We start from the raw sequence: 26250 nt of genomic DNA, 5'->3' as shown, positions 1-26250 counted from the left end.
ATGATGTTATACAGCAAAATGCCAAGTCTGTGGCCATCCTGTAATTAGCTGGTCGCCCCAGAACACATTACAGATCTCTAGATCTTGGGGACCATCTATGATATTTTGTCACTGTGAGTCCTGATTCTTGTCAAATTCATTTTTGTCGATTGGTCCGTGAGACCCCTCTTTCACCCTCTCCGTGTATTCAGTTAGTAAGCCCTCTTGGTTTTATCCCCAAATATAACCCCAGTCCCACTATATCTACCACTTCCATGCTACCACTGAGCTAAACACCATAGTTTGACACATGGACGACTACAGTAGCTTCTCTCTGGCTTGGGGTGTCCACTCTAGCGCCCTCTACAGTCCATTTTCCATACAGCTGCTGGAATAATCTTAAATACGTAACCGGGTCACTTTGCTGGTTCCAGGGCCTAACTTCCCATCATACAGAGTAAAATTCAATTTCTTAGTGTGGCCTTCGAACCCTTGTTTGATTTCAGCCCATTTAGCTCTCTGACCTCATCTCCTACCCTTCCCCACTTCACTCACTCTGCTTCAGCCACCCTGGCCTTCAAATGCACTCATTCCTACCTCAGCACTGTTTACTTTTTCCTGTGGTGGAATGTTCTTTGCTCACATCCTTGTGTGGCTAGCTCCCTCATTTCTTTCAGGTCTGCTTTCAGATTCTGTCCTCAGCGGGATCTTCCCAGCTGCCCTAGAAAAAAGGACTCTGCCCATCATCTTCTACCTCCTTACTCCTATTTCGTATTTTTTTTAAATAGCACTCATCGTTGTATGAAAATCCTACTTTGTTTGCTCCTCCCCCCTTCATGCACACTTCATGTCTTATTAATCAATGTACCACTGGCACCTAGAACAGAGATGATTTCACAGTAGGTACTCAATAAATATTTGTCAAATGAACTACTGAATGAGTAAATGCAGCAACCCCCCCCCCCCTTGTGCCAGCACTATATTGATACTAAGACTTTACTTATATTATTAAGTTACATGTTATCTAATAATATTCAAAACAATCTTACACCCTTTAGGAAAATAGTAAGGATCTCTAATAGTAACATCCTTCCAAGAGAGGGAATGTTTTTCTTTTTAAGAGGTTTTATTTTTTAGAACAAATTTGTGGAAAAGTTGGGGAGTATGTAGTACAGAGAGTTTCCATATACCCTGTACCCAGTTTCCTCTCTGAGCAAAATCTTACACTGGTATAATACATTTGTTATCATTGATCAAGTAATAGTGATACATTATTACTAATGTTTAATGTATTTAGATTTCCTTAGTTTTTTTTTTTTTAATTATTAGCACCTTTAATTATTATTTATTTATTTTTTTGGCTGTGTTGGGTCTTCGTTTCTGTGCAAGGGCTTTCTCTAGTTGCGGCAAGCGGGGGCCACTCTTCATCGCGGTGCGCGGGCCTCTCACTATCGCGGCCTCCCTTGTTGCGGAGCACAGGCTCCAGACGCGCATGCTCAGTAGTTGTGGCTCACGGGCCTAGTTGCTCCGTGGCATGTGGGATCTTCCCAGACCAGGGCTCGAACCCGTGTCCCCTGCATTAGCAGGCAGATTCTCAACCACTGCGCCACCAGGGAAGCCCCAAGATTGCCTTAGTTTTTACTTAGTGCTCCTTTTCTGTTCCAGGATTCTATCCATGACACCACAGTACATTTAGTTGTCATGTCTCTTTAAGCTCCTCTTGGCTGTGATAGTTTCTCAGACTTCCCTTGTTTTTTTAAAAAAAAATTTTTTTTCTTTTAATTAATTAATTAATTATTTTATTTTTGGCTGCATTGGGTCTTCGTTTCCGTGCGAGGGCTTTTTCTACTTGCGTCGTGCGGGGGCCACTCTTCATCGCGGTGCGCGGGCCTCTCAGTGTCGCGGCCTCTCTTGTAGCGGAGCACAAGCTCCAGACGCGCAGGCTCAGTAGTTGTGGCTCACGGGCCTAGTTGCTCCGCGGCACGTGGGATCCTCCCAGACCAGGGCTCGAACCCGTGTCCCCTGCATTGGCAGGCAGATTCTCAACCACTGCGCCACCAGGGAAGCGCCACTTCCCTTGTTTTTGATGACCTTGTGAGTTTTGAAGAGCACTGGTCAGATATTTTATAAGGTGCTCCGCTGTTGGAATGTGTCTGATGTTTTACTCATGGTGATGACCGGGGTTATGGGTTATCTGGAGGAAAACCGTAGCGGTAAAGTGCCATTTTCGTCACGTCCTATCAAGTGCATATACTATCGACATGATTTAACGTTGACCTTGGTCACTGGCTGAGCTAGTGTTTGTCAGCTTTCTCCACTCTAGACTTACTCTTTCCCCCCTCACTCTACTCTCCTCTTCAGAAGGAAGTCACTGTTCACAACTCCCACCTAAGGAGTGTGGATTTATGTTCCCCCTCCTTGAGGGCGGAGTATCTCTATATAAATAATTTGAAATTCTTTTGTGTGGGGGATGTTGTGTTTCTTCTCCCCCCTTTATTATTCAGTCATAAGTCAGGATGGACTCGTAGATATTGATTTTGTACTTTGAGTTACAATCCAGTATGACTTTATTTTGTTGCTGAAATTGTTTCAGTCTGGGTGATTAGTAGCTCTTTCAGTTGGCTGCTCTGCTCCTTTGGTAGACCCCCATCACTGTGTTTCGGCTTTTTGTTTTCAGTTTTGCCTTTCTGAGCACTTTCTTACTCTCTGGCGCTACAAGATGCTCCAGGCTCATCTTGCTTCTCTGGATGAGGGAGTGTTTTTATTCCCTAGAAGCGCCAGCAAAAGTTTTCTCCCATCTCATTGGCTTTGGTTGGTTTAAATGCCTACAGTGTGGATGAGGAAATGGGAAGGAGTAGAGGGGTGGGACGGGATTAGCTAATTGAAGTAAACCAAGCAAGGGCCACCCCTTGAGTTAGGGATGAAGCCAAGACCACCTAAACCACTGGGGGGAGGGTGATGTAATAGACTTGTCTTTGGCTCCTGACCTCCATTCTCCCACCCCACCCCCAATTTGACAGTGAACTGTACCTCCAGGCAATGGTCTAAGCCTGCCATGACAGTCCCATCCCTGTCGTAGTGTAAACTTTATATATCCAAGGCTAAGACATACTTTCATTTCTCTGGCAATGGTTACTGGTCTACAGGTGTTACATGACCCAAGCTGGCCCAATCAGCTCCTGATTAAGAAGGGAACGGAATAAGAAGGGAAGGACTTATTTTACATTATTGGACAAAAGACTTTATCTTCTAGATATGAACAAGGAAATAAATAGTCCCAGTTGTCACCACGATCCTTAGAAAACCAGCTTTGGTTGAAGTCATCACTCTGGGCAGTAGAGTAGAGAAAGAAGGAGACTATGGGTCCTTGAGGACAGTACTGAGTCCTGGGAGCCACAGATCCAGAAGCCTGCCCTATCTAGGGCCCTTCTGTTTCACGCTGGAGTTGAGGTTTCTGTTATTTGAATCCAGAATCCTCTTAACAGAACCAGATGGTTCTTTAAATCATAACCTCAGAAAAAAAAAAAAATCATAACCTCAGTGCTGTTGATGGAGAGAGAGGGGAATGGCTGTAGGGGGCACACAGGAAATGAAGGTCCATCACACCCTGGAGTGGCCATTCTGTGCACCTGACCTTGTCCCAGGCGGCAGGTGATTCTGGGATAGGTTCCTAAGCCAAATTAGAGCCTTTTTTTAGGGATTTTTAAAAATTGGGGTCAGAGACAGCGTAAGGGAGAACTGTTTCTAGTGGCTGCAGCTGTATGATAGGAAACTCAGGAATCGGCAGCTGTGTCTCTGCCAGGTGGAGAAAGCTGGTCTGCATGGAGAGTTCATGGACCCAAGATGACCTGGAGGGGTGAGAAGCAACATCCAGCAACAGGGGTGGGGGTGGGTTCTGATGTTGTTCCCAAGGCCAGCTTCTGCCCTTTGCCACTGTCCCGTCCCTGTCCTAGCTTCCATGAATTGAGTTTCTGTCACTCACCACCATAACGTCCTGACTGATGTGGATATGTAGCACCTGCTTTTAGCACCTTTAGAAAATTCCGTAAATAGTGGCCATAGTGACACATCTCCCTAGAAACTCCATAGGTGAGAGTCCTTGGAAGAAAATTTGAGAACAGATTTGTTTTCTTTGGAAATACTTCTCTTCATGTTATAATTTACTGTAGGAAAATAAGAGGTAAAGTTTTATGTTATATCTATCTTGCCACCATTTAAAATATTAAAAAAAGAAAAAAAAAATAAGAGGCTTCAGTTGAAGACGGAATTCATTTTATGTTCCCCTCCAGATCTTCCCCAGCGCTTGATTTATCTCATATGGTGAAATTTCGAAAACTGCCCCCTGGAAAGAGGAGTTTCTTGACTTGATGCCTTTATTGGGAGTCCGTGATTTTTTTTGGCAGCCAAGAGCGACTGTGGTGTATTTGAGGGTGATGTTTGGATGCCCCTCCCCCCGACCTCTTTTAGCAACACGGAAGACTGTCATCTTCTGGTGAAAATTCATCATGGTACAATTTAGAGTCCAAGCTTTCCATAAATAGGAGGCAATAGAGAACACATAATCTGAAGCGTGATTTCCTTTTATACAAGTGGAAACTGAGGTCCAAAGAGCTAAAATTGTAATAATGCACATAAAGCAGCAAGCACAGGGCTAGCTCGTGGTGGTCACTCAGCAAGTGACGTGCTGTTCTGAGCCCTGTTAGTGTCCATGGTTGCTTTATTATTTAGCAACTGAATCCTAACTAGATCCAGCTGACTGGCTGTGTGGCTTTGAATGAGTCAGTGCTCCTCAGCCAATCTAGGCTTTCTCCTGAGTTCAATGGGGAAGTGAAACGATGTGAGTCAAAGGCTGGCACGGTACCTGCAACACGAGAAGGTCTCAGCAAATGTTAGCCAGAGCTAAGATGTGGACTTAGGCAGGCTTTTCCCTGGGTTGTGTCTTGAGGAAATGAAGACAGCTTCCGCATATAATGAATGCTACCCTAACCCCAGTGTGCTGGTCCCTAGTAAAAGCTCGGGGAATAGATGGGACAGGACCCTTTTCGCTGCCTCTGGTTGAGTTGGGCGATTATTCTGGAGACTTTGAGACCTGGAAGTCAGGCTGTCTGTAACTTCGATTTCTACTCAAGGGCAGAGAACTACTGTTTCCGAGCTTAGAAAAGCAGAGGGTAAGTGAAGCGTTTTCGGGAATTAGGAGGTGTCCTCAGCCACCAAAATGCAGAATTTTGTTCACAGACACTGCTCTTCAGGGGCCTGTGTCTCTGCTTGGGCTTGAACCCTTGCTCTGCTTTTTCCTCATCCCAGTTTTGTGGGAATTAAAAGGAGCCGGGTTGTCTGACCACTGGTTCCAAAGTAACAAGCCTTAGTGTTCAAGTATCAAATTTCATCCCTCAGGAGGAATGGGTTAATGGACGTCGGTGTTAATGTCTGAGAACTTTTAAAAATGTACAAACACTTCAAATCTCGTTTGCAATAATTTAGAGTATTGACACTTAAAATAAATTTTTTGCTGCTCTGCCTCGCCCATTTTGAGCATGGACATAAAATATTTGGAGAAAAATGAAGACTTCTGATGCATCTAAGTTAATATTTAATAATAATGATGATAACAACTAATATTTAATGATGACTTAAAACATGTCAGGTACCGTATGAAGCACTTCACCACGTTATTTCATTTAATCTTCGTAACAGCCTAAGGGGTGGGTACTATTACTGGATAGGTCAAATTCGTTTTCATTTGGAGTGATGGAATCCCAGCTCATCAGCTGATATCACTTAATCATAAAAGGGGATTTACTAGCTCATAAAACTGTGATGTGCAAAGGCGATAAAGCTTCAGTCATGGGTGTGTCCAGGATGTGTGACCATCTTGCCTCCATCTTTTAACTCTGCTTCCTTCTGTGTGGGCCACCCTCTCAGATCAGATTTTTCCATGTGATAGTTCCAACGGGTCTGGGCTTAAGTCCTCCTCCTTTAGTAACCTTGAAGGGAAAGACTTCATCCAGCAAGAGTCCCAGGGCTGCCTCTAACCGCCCTGGCTTGGATCACATGCACACCAGCCCCTGATGGCCGCACCTGGGGGAGGATGCTTCAGTCCCTCCAAACCTCATGAACTGAGAACCGTAGTTTCCCCCGAAGAAAACTGAGGTGCTCTTACCAGAAACACCTGGAAGTGGACGCTAGTAAGAAACACCAAAACCAAAAGCAAAGAGCCATTAGAATCAACAAGCCCTTTTTACAGATGGGGAAACTGAGGGTGAGAAGTAAAGTGTTTGCCCAAGATGGGACAGCCAAGTGGCAGACCTAGAATTTGAAGCCAGGTCTGTGTGCATCTAGATCCATATTGCTTACAACCATACTGTACTTGGGAACAAATCTTGAAATTTGAAATATTTGATGGCTTTCCAGAATCCCTTTGAAGAAGATCCCTTTGATAAAATCTCTTTTCTTTTTTTAAATTTGAAAATTGTTCGTATTTGTAAGGGGAAAAAAACAGATTATAAAAATCCCATTCTTTAAAGGTTTTTATATATTTACATATTTATATACTCACACCCACATATAGTGGTTATAACTCTGGGAGATGGTATACCAAAACGTTGACAGAGGTTATGAAGTTGGTTTGGTTACCCCTCGCCCGCCTTTGCTTGTCTGTATTTTACACTTTTTTCTGTGATAAATATATGCATTACTTATATATTTATAAAACAATTTAAAGTATATTAATTATCATAAAAATTTAAAATCCCTATTGGCCTGAGGCATAAGAGGATGGAAATTAGCTGGGGAGACCACTTTTCCTTCGTTTAAATTGGTAAGTCCTTTATGCTCTTTTTCAGGAAATGAGATAGAGGTGCCCATTCGCAGAATATGTTATCCTCTTTCTTCTCCCTCATATGTCACCAGACATTTATTTCAAACCAGCGCTGCTGGTTCATATTTTTAAAATCTCAATAACATCTTAATTTGAAAAGAAGAGGGAGATGGAGAAATAGAATCCCCTGTGTGTCAGGAACGATCACGGGGGGCGGATAAGAATGAAATGAGAATCAGTCCAGGCAGCATCCTAGAGTTTTGGAAGGAGAAGAATTATAAACCCAATTGTGCGTGACCTCAGCTAAGGGCGAGAGGATGGATTATGGAGGTAGAGATGGTGCAGGTGTGCCGTGCGAGTCACACCTGGCGGGGCTGTGGGTGAGGACTGAAATCCAGCCCACCTTCGGATCACTGAGTCAGGAGCTCTGAGTAGAGATAAAGGCTTCATCTGCCTGGAGGGGCTCCTTTTCTGACTCGCTTGTGTGTGACCCCAAATACAGCGTCATAACTAAAAGCAGGGCTTCTTAAGTCCAGCTCCCTGAGTTTGAATCCTTGCTCTGCTACTTCCTAATCATAAAGCATGTGTATGTGTACAATGATGGCTAAAAGCAGACATACACACCTAGAGATGCACAAAGTCACCAACTTTGGACATTGAACACCTCCTGTGCATTAGACCTAGACTTTGTTTAGGAACACAGCCATGTTTCAAATATCATGATCCAAACTAAATACAAACTATTAGTAATTGGATGCACTTATCAAATGATTTTATCAAGCCTCCCCCCTCATGGCAGATATTTTTGGCACTGTGTCAACACTGTTCATGTAATGCTGGGACTTCAGGCTTTTCTGTCTGTCTTGGAAGATTAAAGATAGTTGATTTAACTCCAAACCATGGGTCGTTAAAAGTGATTTAACTGTTAGCACAGTCCTGAGCGTCACGTCTGGGTTGCTAAGTGAAGGCTCTACTTACAGCTTCAGTGCGGAAATTTTTTGTCAAGGGTCTCCCGTGTTCCCAGACCTGTGGTTTGTGAGGAGCTTCACTAGTGCCTCTGGCTGCCAACACTTAAGGCAGATATAACCACCCATCACCAGACGCTCCTGCTAGGGGCTGAATCAAGGTATTTCCACGTCTTCAACTGCCACTCTGACCTCATTTGCAAACTTCCACATTCAGATAGCCATGGCTTTGTCTTGTAAGAGATTCCACTAGGGGAGAGGGGAGTGGCATTCTGCTAGTCAAGTCTTCCCCTAGGGTGAGCATATTCAACCTCTTAAAATTTGTCTGCTTCCCTCCCCACCCTCATATTTCTGTGTTTCCTTCCCTGTTAAAACTAGTCACCAACTGTTTCAGGCTGTGTTTGAAGGAACTGTGATTTTTTTCCATCCAGCTCACACTGCCAGCCCGTATTATAGCATCAGGTTTACCTGAGTTAACTTAGCCTGTCAGTGAAGGAGAAGCCCTGGAAACAGAGGTAGCAGCAGACGGCAGAAAAGAGGGTCTGAGTAGAAGCAATTACTCGCTTTAATAATTCAGTGTGTTTTGCAGTAATAGGCTCCAAAGTAAATAGCATACACACAAATGCCGTGTTTCATTATTTATACACTCCGGAAATTGAAGTTTAATTAAGTCACACGCTTGAGACTTTTTAAGCAATTAAGGAGACGCTTCGTCTCGGGCAGCGCGGAGGTGGTGAGGCTGCTTCTGCTGTAAGCCTTCTGTGTCATTATGAGCATCATTTCTCATTGGATCACAGGGCTGGCTTAAGCCAGGACAATGGGGGCGGCGTTTGCCAAGCCTCAGTTGTTCCCACGTCAGTATCATGATTTTTTTTTTTAAATAAATTTATTTATTTATGGCTGTGTTGGGTCTTCGTTTCTGTGCGAGGGCTTTCTCTAGTTGCGGCAAGCGGGGGCCACTCTTCATCGCGGTGCGCGGGCCTCTCACTATCGCGGCCTCTCTTGTTGCGGAGCACAGGCTGCAGACGTGCAGGCTCAGTATTTGTGGCTCACGGACCCAGTTGCTCCGCGGCATGTGGGATCCTCCCAGACCAGGGCTCGAACCCGTGTCCCCTGCATTGGCAGGCAGATTCTCAACCACTGCGCCACCAGGGAAGCCCAGTATCATGATTCTTTTAACATGACTACACTACCATATGCTAACTTTAAAAGGAAAAAGTTTAAATCTATCCTTGTTATAAATGTGTGCCTTTATGTATTTAATAAACAGCTTTATTGCAATATAATTCAAATACCTTTAAAAGGTGTACACTGCAGAGGTTTTTAGTTTACTCACAGAGTTGTGCAGCCATCCCTGCTATCCAATTTCAGAACAGTTTCATCACCCAAAAAAGAAACCCTATACCCATAAAACCAGTCACTCCCCATTTGTCCCTTCTGTGAGTCCCTGGTAACCATGTCTCTATGGATTTTTCTATCCTGGACTTTTCATACATATGGAGTCATAAAACATGCAGTCTTTTATATTTTCACGAGGTTCACAGTTCACGGTTTTAAAGGTTCACACATGTTGTCACATGCATCAGTACTTCATTCCTTTTTATTGCCAAATAATATTCCATTGTATGGATATACCACATTTTGTTTATCCATTCATCAGTTGATGGACATTTGGGTTGGACTTTTTGGCTATTGTGAGTAATGCTCCTATGAACATTTATAAATGTACACGTTTTTGTGAGGACATAATGCTATCATTTCTCTTGGGTAGATACTGAGAAATAGGATTGCTGGGTCATATGGTAGTTCTATATTTAAAATTTTGAGGAACTGTAGAACTGCTTTCTGAAGTGTCTGCACCATTTTGCAATCCCACCAGCAATGTTTGAAGGTGCTAATTTCTCCACATTCTAAGTATATTTGTTTTTAAAGGAAATTTTATAACATCACCATGAATTGTCAGCAAAAACATAAACAGAAGGTAATTGTCAAATCAAGCACTAAGAAAACCAAACAATGTTGTTCATTTCTAACTTGATACTCCTGCTGAAGGTTCTGTATCTAAAGTCTGCTGTCTTTTCAGTTGAAAGGGAGGATTAGGCAACATCTGAAAGGTGTTCAGGGGACTTCCCTGGTGGTCCAGTGGTTAAGACTCCGTGCTCCCAATGCAGGGGGTCTGGGTTTGATCCCTGGTCGGGGAACTAGATACCGCATGAATGCTGCAACTAGGAAGTCTGCATGCCACAACTAAGAAGTCCACATGCCGCAGCTAAGAGTCTGCACACCACAACTAAAGATCCCGTGGGTTGCAACTAAGAGCCAGCACAGCCAAAAATAAATAAATATTAAAAAAGAGAAAAAGAAAGGTGTTCAAGACATATTAGCACCAACTGAGACTTTCTTATTGCCCTTGTTGAAAAAGAACTGAAAATGGAATAACTTCTCACTGTGAGACTCAGTGTTATTTGATGCAGTGTCTAAATGATAACTGCAACCTAAGCATCACCCCTTCAGAACACAAGGAATTTGGAGGCACTGATGCCATAGGCAAGTGTGTTTCATCTTGTTTCAGCAGTCAGCTACATGGTTACCTCATACAAGGAGCTCAGAGGTGGCTGGGCTAATGTTTCTTACGTTTTTTGGTTTTCCTTCTTATGGTCTGGTGTTTTCCAAGAACTCTTGGGTAAATCTGAGAAACTGTCAAAATGACCACATTCTTGCTAGGATAATAGCTATTAACCCAGTAAATCCATTCCAGGGAATGTAGTGTAAGGAAATAATGCAAAGAAAGAAAAAAATCTATTGGCCCACCCATGCTTAGTGCAAGATTTTTTAATATATATAACTGAGAACAATTGGAAACAACAACACAAAGGAAATGATGATAAGCCATGGTGTTTTAGCTGGATGGAATAAAATGGTGGTCATGAAGACTTAAAAAGTAACAAGAAAAATAAAAGAATCAGGTGAAAAAAGTAGGATATAAAATTATATGTACAGCATTACTGCAGCTGTAAAAATATGTATTCAATGGAATAAAGACCAGAACGTAACATGCAAAAAAACCCATTTTTTATGGGGCAAGAAGTTTTTTCATGTACCAACTTTACTATTTCAACACGTTTTACATTTTTTAAGTTGAAAATGTGCATTGTGTGTTTTATTCCAGTCTTTTTTCTAAAGATATTTTTTATTTATTGATACACTGTCTTATATTGACTGTAAATAATAGTGTGTACTTGCTATAAATTACAATGAAAGACTATATAATCACCAGCTGAGGTTCATTTTTGGAATGAAATAAACAAAGACCGTGATAGAAAGTAAAAGGGAGGGTGCTCCTTCAATGAGGTGTGAGGGGAGGCCATTCTACTGTGCAAAAGAGAAGGAGGCGGCTTTGCAAAGAGCTAGGGAAGAACATTCCGGTGGAACAGTTTGTGTGAAGATCCAGGATATGAGCCCAGCACTAGGTGCTTCAGGAAGTGAGAAGGAAAAGGGGCAGGGTGTTCAGCTCACAAAACTGAAGGATCGGGAACCATCTTCTAAAGAGCAGATGAAGTCCCGAAGGATGTTGAGGAACTGGGGTGAGGGGAAACAGTGTGGGCAAGAAGCTCAACTCCTCAGTGAATGACGAGGAGTAAGCCGGCAGCTGAGAGATGACAGCAACGAGGAGGGTGGAATAGTTGCGTCCACGGACTTCACCATGGAGACGTGGTCCGTGTCTGGGCGCCGCAGTGAGAAGCAGAAAACCAGCCCCGCCTACTGCCCTGAGGCTCCTAGGACACGGCGGGAAGAACAGCTGCCACTCGAGGGGTCTGCTGGGGAGGGGGCGTCCTCACAAGGCAGCATGTTTTCATTAAGGCGAGAGGTGAAGAGGAGACCGTGAGAAAAGGCAGAGGATAGAATGGGCATTCCTGAGGGCTCGGGGAAGAGTTCGGGAGACAGAGGAGAGGTGAGAGGTCAGCTCAGATGATGAGTTCCTGGCTGGAGATGAACTGCAGGTGGTTGTGGTCCAAGTGTGTTAATATGCAAACTCTGGGGCCTCACCCCAGACCCACGGAATCGGAATCTCTGTGAGCTGGGGTTTCAATACTAACAAGCACCTCCCGTGATGATGATATGCAGCCAGGTCGGGAATCCGCTGTGCGAGATGGTATCTGGTGTCTCCTCCACCTATGAAACTGGTAGAGTGATGGAGATTTGATCAAGGTCCTAGCAGTGCGCTACGGAGAGGGAATGGATTCATGGAGCATTTCAAGGATGACTCCCGGTGAGAATATGAGAGAGGCGGAGTGAGTCCAAGGTGATTGGAAACCTATTTTTAAGACCTACCTTAAGACACTTTTGATTGCTAAGTTGTAAGTTTGTTTCAAACTGACTTAAGTAGAGGAGAATTTATGGACTTGATCAATGAACTTCCAAGGTTAGGGTCAGTGCACCTGGATTCAGGTGCTCAAGTAATGCCACCTGAGATCTGACCCACCATCTTATAGCTCTGCTTTCTACTCCGCTGACTGCCTTCCAGGCTCCACCAGTGTGGTGGCCAAGGTGCCTGCCATCAGCTCCAGCCTCAGCAACAGGTCTTTAACAATCCTGGACAGCAAACGTCTACTCCAGTCTTCTTTTATAAAGTGTAAATATGAACATAGTTAACCACCAGTCAGAGCAGGGGAGGTGCAGTTCCCCATCTCCCATTTGCCACCAACACCTGGTGACTCAAGGGGTTAAGAAGTCCTAGGTTCATAGACTGGACTTCCCTTGATCCTTGCAGAGCCTTCAGGTGACATTTGAGAGGGGCTGAGTGTGCTGTTGGTAAGATCTGGTGAAAGGCACACCGTTTCAGCACCCTTAAACTTGATTATTCCGTGTGACCACACAGCACAGACGCTTATTACCTGAAGCCCAGGATTTTTAATGTAACGTGAGAGGTAACACAGTAGGGGCAGCAAAGGTCTCGTTAAACCCCAGCCGCTGATACTTGAACTGCCACCAGGAGAGGCTTTTATTTGTCTTTTTTAGTACCTGTCACCAGACACCAAAAAAGATTGCAGGCCCCAGCCCCCTGCTCTGTGTACCATGCAGTCCCATGTCACTGAAGCCTGCAAAGAAAAGAAGTGGCCTGCTGTGCTGCAGGGAGGTGCAAGCTTTTTTTAATCAAAAAGAACAAAAAAGTATATGTCAAATAGTTTGGGCGTATGAATAAAAGACAATTACATCATGAATTTCTGTGAACCCTGCACTCATCTTAAGAAATAAAAACTTAAGTCCCTGGAAATAACCACTGCCTTGCCTTTGATGTTTCTCATCCTCATGCATGATGACTTTTACTCCATATGTCTGTGAACAACATGCAGTGCTATTTTGCTGGTTTTCAAGCTTCATCGAAATGGTCTCATTCTCAGTATCCTGCTACAAATTGCTCTTTCTTCTCTTTATCCTTATGTTGACACGTGACTTTCTGAGTTGTTCGTTTTCGCTGCTGTGTAGTATTCCGCTTAAACTTGTCAAATATATTCATGATTCTCCTGTGTGTAGACAGAAAAGTTTTTTCCAGCTTTTCACTATTATACACAGGGCTGCCGTGAGCGTTCTTGTGTGGGTCCTGTGCAAACGTGCAAGAGTTTCTTCAGGTCACATATGTAGGGGTAGAACCAGAAGAGTGAGGGCATATATATATATATCTTCACTCCTGATAGCTGTTGCCAAAAGGCTTTCCAAAGTGTTTGGGTCAACTTACACTGCCGCTAGCGGCATCTGAGCTGTCCCCCACCTCCATATCCACTCTGAGACGTGTATGGTCCAACTTTTATTTTTTATGTTTTGCCAGTGCGAAAATAATGTGGAATCTCTTTATTGTTTGAATTAATATTTCCCTGATTACTGAGGTTAAAACTTTTAATTTATGTAGAAGCCCAAGGTGTAAAGCTAAACTAGGCGGAGTTGTTCTATTTGGGGGTGGGGTAATGGTTCGTATTTAAGATATCTAAGCTATTGTATTTATTATTTTAGTACCTTTGGATACCTGTGTTTTTAGATATTGAACATAATTTTAAGCAAGGGAGTTTGCATTAAATCTCTTTTGTAGCATATTTTGGCTGGTATTTTGACTGTCTTTTTTTTTTAATTGACTGTGATTTTAGCATTATCTGTGACACATCCTTCCCATCCCTGTACATAAATTAGTTGGGAGTTGGCTTTAATAGCAGGTATGAAAACCCATCCATGAAGCTGAGGGAGAGAAGACATCTGAGTCCTGAAGGCAAGGGTCCTTGAATTCACCAGGCATGCTCCTGATTTAGTGTCTTTGCTCTGACTGTCCCCTCTGCCTGGAATCCTCCTCACCCAGAAAAGCACGTGACTCCCTCCTGCCCTCCCCACTGTCAGGTTGTCATCGGATCTCACTTTCTCAGTGAGGACTTCCCTAACTTTGCACTATATAATGTATTCCAGCCCATCAGCCACTCCTGTATCCCTCCTGGCTCCATTATCTATTTCCTCCTAGCACTTATACCACTGGATAGCTTTCTATATAAGTTGCTTAGTTATTGTTTGCTATGACCATTATTCTTTCTTTGTCTTTTGCCTACCACCTGTAGAATGTAACTTCTGCAAGGGCAGGCATCTTGGTCTGGTTTGTTCACTACTGTCTTCCTGGCACCAAGAACGGTGTCTGGCACGTAGTAGGCACTCAGTATAGATTTGTGGACTAATAAATGGGCTGCAGTTAGCAAGGCAAAGAGAGCAGAGAAGAGCATTTCTGAGAGACAGTGTATGTGCCAAGGCCCGAAGGCAACCCAGCATGGTCTCATGACTAGGAGTGAGCTGGAGAGTTGCAATGTAAGTGTGACTGTGATTATGAATGGCTGCCCATGCAGGCGGGGGGTGCTAGAGGCAGTTACAAGAGATACAAGTAGGAGCCACAGTCAGCAGTTTGGACTTGACCTTGAAGGCAGTCAGGAGCTTTACATGATTTTTATCAAGGGAATAACACGATCCTATGTGCATTTTTAGAAGAACGTCACTCTGGCACCCACAAGAAGAAATCATAGGATGGGGGTTAAGGATCAGATTGGAGACAGGTGGACCATCTAGGGGGCTGTCACAGCGATCAGGTGAGGGAAGATGGTGATCTCATCAGGTAGCAGCAGGGGCATGAAGAGACGTGGACAATTTCAGGAGATACGTAGGACATCTCTACTTGTCTTTTCCTCCGATCCCCAAAATAACTGGAATCTCAGTAACTCCCCGAATCTGGGCTTAACTAAGCCAGGAGGCTGTGCTTCTATTCAGCGTGCTCTTAAGTAATCAAACTGGAAAGCTATCGAAAGTGCTCCACCCACATCTTCAACTTGCCTCTTGGTGAAAGAAATCTGGAGCAAGGCTGCCTTTATTCGACCGAGCAGTGAATAATGGAGCAGTACGCTGATTGAACTCAAAGTTTTTGGAAGGAAGGTAGCATTCCACGTCCAAGTTCCCCTGGTCTCCAGATCTTTTGTGCAAGTAAATTAGTTTCATTTGTCTCAGGGCACCTTTTCCAGGCCAACTTCTTCCAGCTTGCCTGCAAATGTTTCTCAGTGGTGTGTCTGAGGCTTGGCTGTGTCTCCTTGTCTGGAACAAATCTTTTATTACGAGGAAATAGCTGGATGATGATTCTGGACTTCTTGGACCCTATTCCCCTCTCAGCTGTTGACTGGATATTTGATACCTTGGTAATTTTCAGCTTAACCTGCCCCCTCTCCTGCCTTCTTCTCGTTAATATGCATTTCACGCTGGAAGCTGAATTTCATACCTACCAGCTCCGCGGTCTTGAGCGAGACAGTTAGGATTAACACCTGTTTCTTTAAGACTCTCCCAAGATGGAATGGAGGCCCATGCGTTGTTTTCTTTGCTCACTTCCCGGGTGTGCATGATTTTCCTTTGGTCCGGTGGTCATGCATTCCACTGCAAGCTGAAACCATCCAGATCATGGGAGTATCATGTTGCTCGTTTCACATGGGAAAGCCACCGCCCACCTTCCTCTTGTTCAAGTTGCGTTCAAATCTAATTTCCATGGCCCATGTGAGTGGGAGCGCCACAGCCCTGTGTCAGCTGTCAGAGTTTAGCAATACCATTTCCAAACATGGGCCAGTAGGCAGCCAGCAGGCACTAGACAGCTGAATGCTGGCGGAAAAAGCCTCAGACACCTATAGCAGTCCAAACAGTGACTCATCCTGCTATCGCCAGGATAAATATGGGAATAAACGGTATTTTTCTCTAAGCAGGAAGAATTGTCAAAATGCTTATCATTTTATAAAATATAACAGATTGTGCCTGTTCATGTTTTGAAATGTTCCAACCTTTCACTAGCTGTTTTTTTTTTTTCTTTTATGAGTTTAATAACAGCTTTCACCTGTTTTTCTTCTTTCTAGGAGGCCTGGAGAACTCAGGAGTTTCCAAGCTGTGCTGCCCCCCGAGCTCTGGATCCACCTGGCCGTGGTGGCCTGTGGCAATCGGCTGGAGGAGACACTGGTCATGCTCAAATCGGCCGTGCTCTTCAGCCACAGGAAGATGAAATTTCACATCTTCACCGAAGACTCTCTGAAGCCCGAGTTTGACAAACAGGTGAATGTGCAGAAACTGTGGCACGGTGTTTACTGAGTGCAGACAGACTGCATTGCGGGAAATGCCTGTCCTGTTTCCTAATTATTTTGCTGCATACTCAGCTGTGCGCCCATGAACCCTTGACTCCGAGCCTGACTGTTCTCATCTATAATATAGGGATAATTACACCCCCCCTTAGAGAGACATGGTGAGGATTAAACGAGATGATGCACTTAAAGCACTTGACCTAGGGCTCCATCCCTCCTGGTGTTATTGACATTGTTCTTAGTGGGAGTCACGTAGCTATTTTTTATCTATGTATGTATGTTTTTTGAATGACAAATAATATACGCTCATCAAAATAAATTCCAACAGTATAGAGGTTATAAATTGAAAAGGTAGAAGTCCTTGCTACTGTTCTTTCCCACACAAGAAACTGTCAGAGTCGAACACTTTTGAGTGATTCTCCCATATTTTTTTTCATATGCAGGTGTGTGTGTGTTTACATATCTGTGTGATTGTGTATGTTTGTGTGTATACATGTATGTTTGTATAAGTATACACACATACATGTATAACACATGCACATGCATGTATTCTTGTATTGTATATATAAATATATAATATACGTATTTATTATATTTATTTATCAAAACATATTTCTTTTACAAAATCCAGATTACTCTCTATGTGTTATTCTGGAACTTGCTTTTCCTCACTTAAAGCCGTACATCAACATCGTTCCAGGTGAGAACTCATAGATTCTCACCTCATCCCTTTTTGCTGACCACACGGTCTTTTATCGTGTGGCTGGGTCACCATTTATTTGACTCTTCCTGTACTGAGGAATAAGTAACAGTTTCCTCCCAGTCCAGGAGAGCTTTGGAAATGCCTCTTCTCCCCAGGTTTGGTACGTGTGTGACTGCAGACCGAGCTTTGTTTTCCTGGAGAGGCTTCTCTTGCGGTGAGTTCTTGTGCGCTGGCAGAGAGAGAAGCTCTTTTGTTTTGTATCTACCGGCTTGTGTCACCAGGCTACATCCTGCCGCTGGGGTAGCCATGCTGATGAGAAAGGCCAAAGCAGCATGTTGGGCAGAGAAAGACTAATAACAGAAAGCTTATTAGAAAGAAAAAAAGAAAAAAAAGAAAAAAAACAAATGAAGAAAAAAAATCACCTCGACATCCTCACCAAGAGAAGTCAGGGAAGAACAGTCTTGGGGCTTTGAAATTGATTGGAAAATGGCTTGAGAAAGGTCTGAGTCCGTGAAAGGGGCAAAGAAAAACATTGAAACACGCATAGGTAGCTTCTCTGAAGCTGTGGTATAAGGGGAATTATAATTAATAATAATAACAATAATAGTAGTAATAATAATTTTAAAAATAAAATAGCCTTTATCAAGGGCTTATGACTTATGATTTACTCTTACTTAATCCTCACAAGAATCCTTTGAAGATGGTAATAACCATGTCCCTATTTTACTAACTGAGATCATTGAGGCTCAGAGAGTCTTAGTGATTAGCTCATCAGGTGTCAGTTCCAGGTTACTGACTCAGACCTCCACGAACTTAACCACTATACCATACTACCTCCCAAACTAGTAGACGGAAGTCTTGAATTCAAAATTTAGCTCCACTCTTGCTGTGTGATCTCGGGCAAGTCTTGTGGGCTTTTTGGGCTTCGGTTTCCCCCTCTGTAGCTTGGGAGCAGCAGAAGTGATACAAGAGATGCTTATCTGTAATCTTGATAGGCTAGCTCAGGCTGCAGTGACAGCTTCCAGAAAGCTCAGAGACTTTCCACATGCCTGCTGCATGTCTCCTGCAGGCCCAGCAGGGTGCCTGTCCGCACGGCCCCCTCAGCCTGGGACCACAGTTGACAGAGACCATTCATGCACGTAGCTGCACCTGCTGGAACATTTGGCCTCTGCAGTTCTTGAGATGCCACTAAAGGAAAGATGGGGACTATCGGATCCCCGCTGTGCTTTTCACTCCCTCAGCTTGACGGTGACATTTCTGCTCCTATTTAACTGTCCAGAAGCAGTTGGTCACAAGGCCCACCCAACTCCAAGGGGGCTGAGAGGTATCCTACATGAAGGAATGGAGGAGAAGTGGCTATGGGTCACCACTAGTCAGGTCATGTACAATATCCATTGGACAAGTATTTATTGAGTACCTACTGCGTGCTAGAAGTTGGGGCATGAGGATAGAACAGAACACAATACAGGCTTGGACTTAAAAAAGACAAGAGAAGGAAGATGTGTATGTGTAACTATAGATGTGTAACAGATTGTGTTTTCCAAAGGGCCTCCAGTGGTCCCGCCTCCTGTTATTCACACCTTTGTATATTTCCCTCCTGCGCTGTCCCAGGCCTGGCCTGTGTGACCAGTAGCATAGGGAAGAAGTGATGCTATGTCACTTTTAAGATTAGGTTTAATAAGGCACTGCACCTTCCATCTTGGTTGCACTCTTTCTCTCTTGGAGGTCAGCTTTTATGTCAGAGCAGCTCTTGCAGAGGCCCATGTGTTAAGGAATGAAGGCCTCTTGCCGACACTCGTGTGCTTGAGCTTGGAGACAGGACCTCTAGCCCCATCCAGCCTTCACATGACTCACCCTCATGAGAGGTCCTGAGCTGGAACAACCCAACTCACAGATTCCTGACCCTAAAAAATGATGTGAGTTAATGAATGTTTGTGGTTTTAAGCTACTAGATTTGGAGTGATTTGTTATAAGGCAAGGGCTAATACGTCTACATACATAATATGTATGTGTATATAAAATAGAGTATGCCAAATGTCCTGAAGCTAGATCATTGAAAGGATACAGCTTGTGCCTGGCTCTCTCTTGGGATGCCTGGCCCTGGAACCTGGCCACCATGCAGTAAGGAAGTCCAAACTCGCCCACACAGAGAGGAGCTGAGGTCCCCAGTCGGTAACTGACCTCCACCACCAGACATGTGAGAACGAGCCTTCAGATGATTCAAGCCCCCAGCCTCCAAGCCTTCTAGCTGAGGCCCCAGACATTGTGGAGCAGAGTCAAGCCGTGCCTTCTGTGCCTTGTCTGAATTCCTGATCCTTGGAATCTCTGAGCATAATAAATGGTTGTTTTATTCTACGAAGTTTTGGGGTAATTTGTTATGAGCCATAGTACCTGGGACATTATAAATTAGGAGCTAAAGTATGGGGAAATATTGCAGATACTTGTGAAGTTGAGCCACGTTTTACATTGCCCTGCTGACTTTATCCCTCTGATGGCTTATTTCCTCAGTTCTTTGTTAGACCAGTGAAGCTTCATTGGCAAAGGAGATTATAATAGGGTGTTCACATCACGGCAGGGCATATGGAGTCACCCCTTTCTTTTCCATGCTGGGATTATGGTGCAAGTTTAGATGTTAAATATTGGCTCTTCCATAAGTCACAGAACTTTTCTCAGTCTCAATTTCTTCATCTGTATCAAGCAAAAATCTATAATAGATATACAAAAGGGACAAACGATTCTTGCTCTGCTTATTGCAGAGTGTAATTGTGAGGCTGAATCAGATAACCTATTTATTCTCTCATTCCACAAAGATTCCTTGGAACATCTCCCTGGGTTGGGCACTGTGTTAGCCCTGAAGCTATAGATCAGCAGCAGTTGGTTTCCACTCAGCCACATGAGATGCTGGTGTGGAGGGGCAGGTTATACCATCCTTCTGAAGGCTGTCAGTTTCAACACTGAGCCATTGTGGGAGTATCCGGAGTGTCTTGTGATAACTTCCGGAGATGCTCAGGGCCACATACCTCAGGGTGAAAACAAAACAAAACAAAATGCTAATTGCCGTCATTATCCCTCTGGAAATGGCATTGTGGACAAGTTCTGTTATATTTAAGTAGAAATTTTTTTAAAGCTGCTTAAGTACACTGGTGGTATTTACTGTCTCCGTTGTTGGTATTTAATATTTGAAAGTTTCATTTATTTTTGTCATCTCCCAGTATAAAAGCTGAAAATGCCAGCTGGTTGATTTCTTAGCCTCTCCAGGAAGTTCAGGATCAAATATATGATTTAAGTTTGGTTAATCTGTGCTCCTGCCCCAGACTCAGAATCAGGAAGTAGTGCGACACAGAAGCGGGGATGGCCACCAATCCGTTCTGGTGATAGGTGGGGCCCCGTGGGGCATTGACATCGTGTTTGTGTGTGAGTGTAGCTCTGACATAGGAAGAGGTGTCAACAGGAATTTCTAGTGGCTGGAATCAGTATACTATTCAAATATAGACATAGAAACAAATATAAATGGACTGGATATTCCACTTAAAAGACATGGATTGGCAAAGGTAGATAAACCCTTCTAGAAGATAGGATGCTAAAGATCAAAGAGTCAAGGGAATCAGTGGACTATGGGACCTTCCCGTTCTCCTTCCAGGGATGATTTTGGGCTGTTGTGCAGTGGCACAGTTGTCCTGGGTATTTGTGCCCAGTGTCTGTTCTGATTGGTTGGTACTGTTGCACTGAATGTTCATGCCCAGTGTCGGTTCTGATGTGTTCGTGCACTTGTATTGGGTATTTATGCCTGAAGATTTCTCTCCCAAATATCCATCTCAAAATTGCAAATTTAAAGTGTTCCCAATGGTGTGGTTTTTCAAAAAATTTTATGGGACTATATAAGCAATATATGTACACTGTAAAAAAAAAAGTTATATTAGTGGACAGAGAGTAAAAATGTAAACTATCAAAAAAAGTTGTAAAATCAGAAATGAAAAAAATCAACCATCATATTAATGCTGAGGAGAACAATTTTGGTGTATTTATTTACGTTTCTTTTCTTGTCATATCAACATCAGAAATGGGATTATATTCTATATTTTCTTTTCCATCACTGTTACTTATATTACTGAATTTCTTCTAAAATAGGGGTTGACCAACTTTTTCTGTGAAAGACCAGATAGTAAGTATTTTAGGCTTTGCAGGCTGTCTGGTCTCACAGCTACTCACCTCTATTCCTTCTTATAAAAGCAGCCATAGATATACCTAAGGAAATGGGTGTGGCTATGTTCCAATAAAATTTGTGTTTATGGACAGTGAAATTCAAATTTCATGTGATTTTCACATGCCACAAAATGTTATTCTTGTTTTTATTTTTTTCAACTATTTTAAAATGTTTAACCCATTCTTGGCTTGTGTGCTATTTGTAGCAGGCTGGGTTTGGCTCTTCCACTACCATGTTTTGCTGACCTTTTCCTGCAACACTGTCACTAGTAGCTGCATAGTATTCTGTTGTGTAAGCCTATCCCAGAGCTTATTTCACCAATTTCTTATTTACCTTGTTTCCTATTTTTCACTGTTACAAACAATGCTACAGTAAACAACCTTGTAATAAGTGTGTATGTACTTTTGGAATTTTTCCTTAGGATAAGTTCTTAGAAGTGGAGTTACTGTGGCACTGGGAAGGCATTAACTAAAAAGAATTAAGAAGATACACAGATACATATGCAAATAAGCATATGAAAGGATGCTTAAGATCACATGTCATTAAGGAACTGCAAATTAAAATGATGAGATACAGCTACATGCCATTAGAATTGCTAAAATCCATAACACTGATAACACCAAATGCTGAAGGGGATATGGAGCAACAGGAACTCTCACTCATTGCTGGTGGGAATGCAAAATGGTACAGCCACTTTGGAAGATGGTTTGACAGTTTCTTAGAAAGTTAAATGTAGGCTGACCATACAATCTGGTAATCGCACTCCTTGGTATTTACCCAAATGAACTGATAAATTGTCCACACAGAAACCTGCACATGAATGTTTAGAGCAGCTTTATTCATAGTCACCCCAAACCGGAAGCAACCAAGATGTCCTTCCATAGATAAATAGGTAAGCAAACTGTGATATGTTTATACAATGGAATATTGGTCAGTGATAAAAAAAATAAGCTATGAAGCTACAGAAAGACACGGAGGAACTTTAAATGCATATTGCCAAGGAGAAAAGCCAATCTGAAAAGACTGTATGCTGTGTGATTCCAACTATATCACATTCTGGAAAATGCAAAACTGAGAGACAGTAAAAAGATCAGTGGTTGCCAGTAGTTCAGAGATGAAAAGGAGGGAGAGAGGAGGGATGAATAGATGGAACAGAGGGGATTTTTAGGGCGGTGGAACTATGCTGTATGATACTATAGTGGTAGACACAGAACATCATGCGTTTGTCAAAACCCGTAAAATTACACAACACAAAGAATGAACCCTAATGTAAACTATGAGCTTTTCTTAGCAATGTATTGATATTGGTTCATCGGTTGTAACAAACGTACCACATTAATGCAAGATGTCAATGATGGGGAAACTGGGGGGTGGGAGGGGAAGGAGAGAGGGTATATGGGAACTGTCTCTGTACTTCCTGCTTAATTCTGTAACCATAAAACTGCTCTGAAAAATAAAGTCTATAAATTAAGATAATTTTATTATAAAATTAATTTATGCAGACAAAGTAATATACACTGTCCATAAAAGTCTTAAAGAACACAGAAATATAAACTTAGAAAATGAAACCACCACCACCTCCACCACAGGTACCCACGTTTAACAATTAGGCGCATATCTATTCAGATTTTTCTCTACGTGTTAGTGTATGCATATATTTTTCCCTGTAAGATAGAACCATATTATAAATTTCGTATTGTACTTTGCTTTTACTAAAACCTAACTATATATCGTAACCATTTTCTCATGACAGCACACATAGATCTACTTTATTTTAACTGTAGTTAAATCATAATGCATTTTCCCAATTCCTTATCGTTGAGCATTGAGTATTGAGCAAGGTTTTTTTGTTTGTTTGTTTGTTTTTATTACAAACTATGTTTCGGTGAAAGTCCTTGTGCCTTTGTCTTGGGATTTGTCGTTACTAGTCTCTAAATTGCCATCTTGGAAGTTTGTTTAAATTTACCCTTGCAGTTTAGGTGCCAGCTTCCCATCAGCCTTGCCAACTCTGGATGTTATTTTTTAAAATCTTAGCAATGGTCTTTTTATTCAGTGAGCATAAATTGTGGCGATAAAGTTAGATTTTCTTTGTTATGCTACCTGAATAATTTCCACCTGGCAATGCAGAAGCTTTAGGTGTTTTTCATATTTCTGGGCTCTAATCACCCTCCCCTGACCTTCCATGTTTTTCAGCTACGACAGTGGCCAGACTCATATACAAAGAAGTTTGAGTACAGAATCTACCCCATCACATTTTCGGTTGGAAACCCTCAGGAATGGAAGAAATTATTCAAACCATGTGCTGCCCAGAGACTCTTTCTTCCGGTAGGAACACCTGCTTTTAATAAGATGCTGCTTGGGAGAGAATTGCTCTTGGAAACATCATGGATTTAACTAGGGTGTGTTTAGAGACGTTTTAATTACAGTGGAAAGTATGTTCCTCTTGGATTCTGTAGTTGATGCTCTTAGTCTTCAGGGTGTAGGGAGAGGGTCCCTGTAGTTGAGAAATTGTCTTTCCCAAAGATCGAGGGACTGAGAGCATCCAAAGCATGTCTTGGATTATGGGTCTTTGTGACTATGGATGCACCATTTACTAACTGTGTGGACCTCACTAAATCTCTTAACTTCTCTAAGCCTCACTTTCCTCCATAAGCTTGGCACATAGTTGGTGCTCAATAAATGTTATTTTAGATTATTATTATTTCTCTTATAATAATAACTATTTCTAGATGTAGCTATGCTAGGGCATAATTCACAGAAGGTCCAGAGTTCTGGTTTACCTTTTCCATTTTGAATTTTCACATTGAATGTTTTTGTTTCCTTCTTTAAAATTCTAAATAGAAAAATCACCGAAGATATTCCAAAACTGAGAATATCAGTGAACAAAGATGGCAGCTTTGAACTGTGAATTGCAACCTTGACATGTGTGAAGGTCATGCCTTCAGTAAACATTTATTGAGCGCCCATTAGGTGCGAAGCCCTGGCTTAGTGATGGCGATATGGTGGTGAGCAAGACAGTTCTGGTCTTTTTTTTTTTTTTTTATTGGAATATAGTTGATTTACAATGTTGTGTTACTTTCCGCTGTACAGCAAAGTGAGTCAGTTATACATATACATGTATCCACTTTTTTTTAAGTTTCTATTCCCATGTAGGTCATTACAGAATATTGAGTAGAGTTCCCTGTGCTACAGTAGGTCCTTATTAGTTATCTACTGGTCTTGCCTCCTTGGAGTTTGAGTCTAGCAAGGCATTGAACAGGTAATTAGGAATGTGATCCCTGCTGAGGTGGAGAACAGAGTCTCATGGATGTATGTAACATGGGGTTCCACTCTGGTCTGGGGGATGTCTGGAAGGTTCTCTTGAGGAATGGCTCTTATGCTGAGACATGAAAGAAGGAGTAGTAGGGGGTTACTGAGAGACTAGGGCCTGGGGTGGGTAATGAGAGAAAAGGGTTCCAGGCAAATGGAATAGTAGGTACAAAGGGGCCCTACTGCAAAAGTGGACAGGAACATGTTTGAGAAGATAGAAGGTCCCAGTAACCAGAAAATAGAGCGCGATAGGATAGAAGAGGTCGGCAGGGGCTGGAGCTTGCAGGCTCTGTAAACCATGTTGGAGTGTCTGGTCTTTGCGTTAAGGGCAGTGAGACGCCATTGAACAATTCTTAGCACGAAAGTGAGATGATCTGACTTGGGTAATACAGAGGACTCACCGGTTCATTGAAGTGTGGACAGTGGAATTGCTGAGGCCAATTAATACTGACTTCGGCTATGGCGGTTGCCTTAGAGATGGATGCAGACCTTGCCTGAGAAATAGAATTACCAGTCCCCGTGACTGGCTGGCTGTGGGAGTTGAAGGGGAGAAGAGGTGATAAAGATTTCACCCAGGTTTCTGACCTGAACAACTATGGAGGTTGATCTGTTTGAAATTGCCAGTATTCAGCTATTTATGACCTACAAAAAAGGCAGTTTCTTATAGTTCAGCCTACAAAATGGATGGCAGTGCTATTTAGAGATGGAAGAGGCTAAAGAAAGACCATTATTTGTAAGGGAGAAGATGAGTTTAATTTGGGTCATATTTTGATTTCGAGGTGCCTGGGAAACACCCACACAGGGAGGTCTTACCATCTGTTGGTCTGAAATCCCAAATGGCAAATGGCAGTTTTAGCATTTCCTGTACAGAACCTGTGAAAAAAACAAGGCCTGGCTGTACTCTTGGTGCTGATTTGCTGCACAAGCCCACTCACTACTAAATGACCTTTTTTTCACATGCCACAGCCTTTTATACAGGTTGTGAGATGGGAGTCATTGCATAAAAATGGGAGTAGGAAAAGACTACCCCAAATCAGAACCGAAATCTCCAGATTGGTGAAATGAAAACTAACTACTGTTTGAGAAGACGAGAGAAAATCTCAGGCTTCTGCTTCTTATCTCTGTTTTAGGGGAAAAAATATTAGAAATCCCAAGTTATTTTTGGAAAATTGTCTCCCCAACCTATGCAAAAAAATAGTAGCAACCCAGTAGAACACATTTGAATTTTCCCTGACCTTGAATTGTGACTTTATTGCCACCACTAAAAAAACAAACCCACCACATGATGGTTTTCATTCATCCCCAGATAAACAAGTCTATTCCATTTTGAATGACAAATGAGTGCTGGCATTCCTTATCTGCTTTTGATAATGGAAATTAGCCCTCCTTAAAAATAATAAAGAGAGATTGCGGTTGACAGGACATTTACCTTCCCTGAGTTGTATATCATAACAGCAGATTATAAACATGGAGTTTCTGGACATCAGTGAGATATATTGATCCTCAGGGTGATTTGAAATAAAGTCTAGGTGATGTTTTCCTTGAAATTCGTCTCTATAAAACCAGATTAGTGTGCTGCTGAGGCACTGCAGAGGAGATGGAGATTCTAAAATGCAGGGACTTCCCTGGGGGCACAGTGGTTAAGA

The 26250-nt window shown here is 42.6% G+C and overlaps 1 protein-coding gene across 1 annotated transcript in view; it reads left to right on the top strand.

The window, feature by feature from the left end:
* Nucleotides 1-26250, top strand: part of GXYLT2 (glucoside xylosyltransferase 2) — an 81074-nt gene that overhangs the window by 4556 nt on the left and 50268 nt on the right. Inside the window, exons 2-3 of the mRNA XM_068557109.1 lie at nt 16170-16362; nt 23489-23620. Of these exons, the coding sequence (XP_068413210.1) occupies nt 16170-16362; nt 23489-23620 (325 nt within the window). The remainder of the gene's footprint in view (nt 1-16169; nt 16363-23488; nt 23621-26250) is intronic.

This window comes from Eschrichtius robustus, chromosome 12 (genome assembly GCF_028021215.1).
Source record: "Eschrichtius robustus isolate mEscRob2 chromosome 12, mEscRob2.pri, whole genome shotgun sequence".
Taxonomy (NCBI): Eukaryota; Metazoa; Chordata; class Mammalia; order Artiodactyla; family Eschrichtiidae; genus Eschrichtius; species Eschrichtius robustus.
Note: the sequence above shows the minus strand (reverse complement) of the source record. Positions and strands in the feature narration are given on the sequence as shown.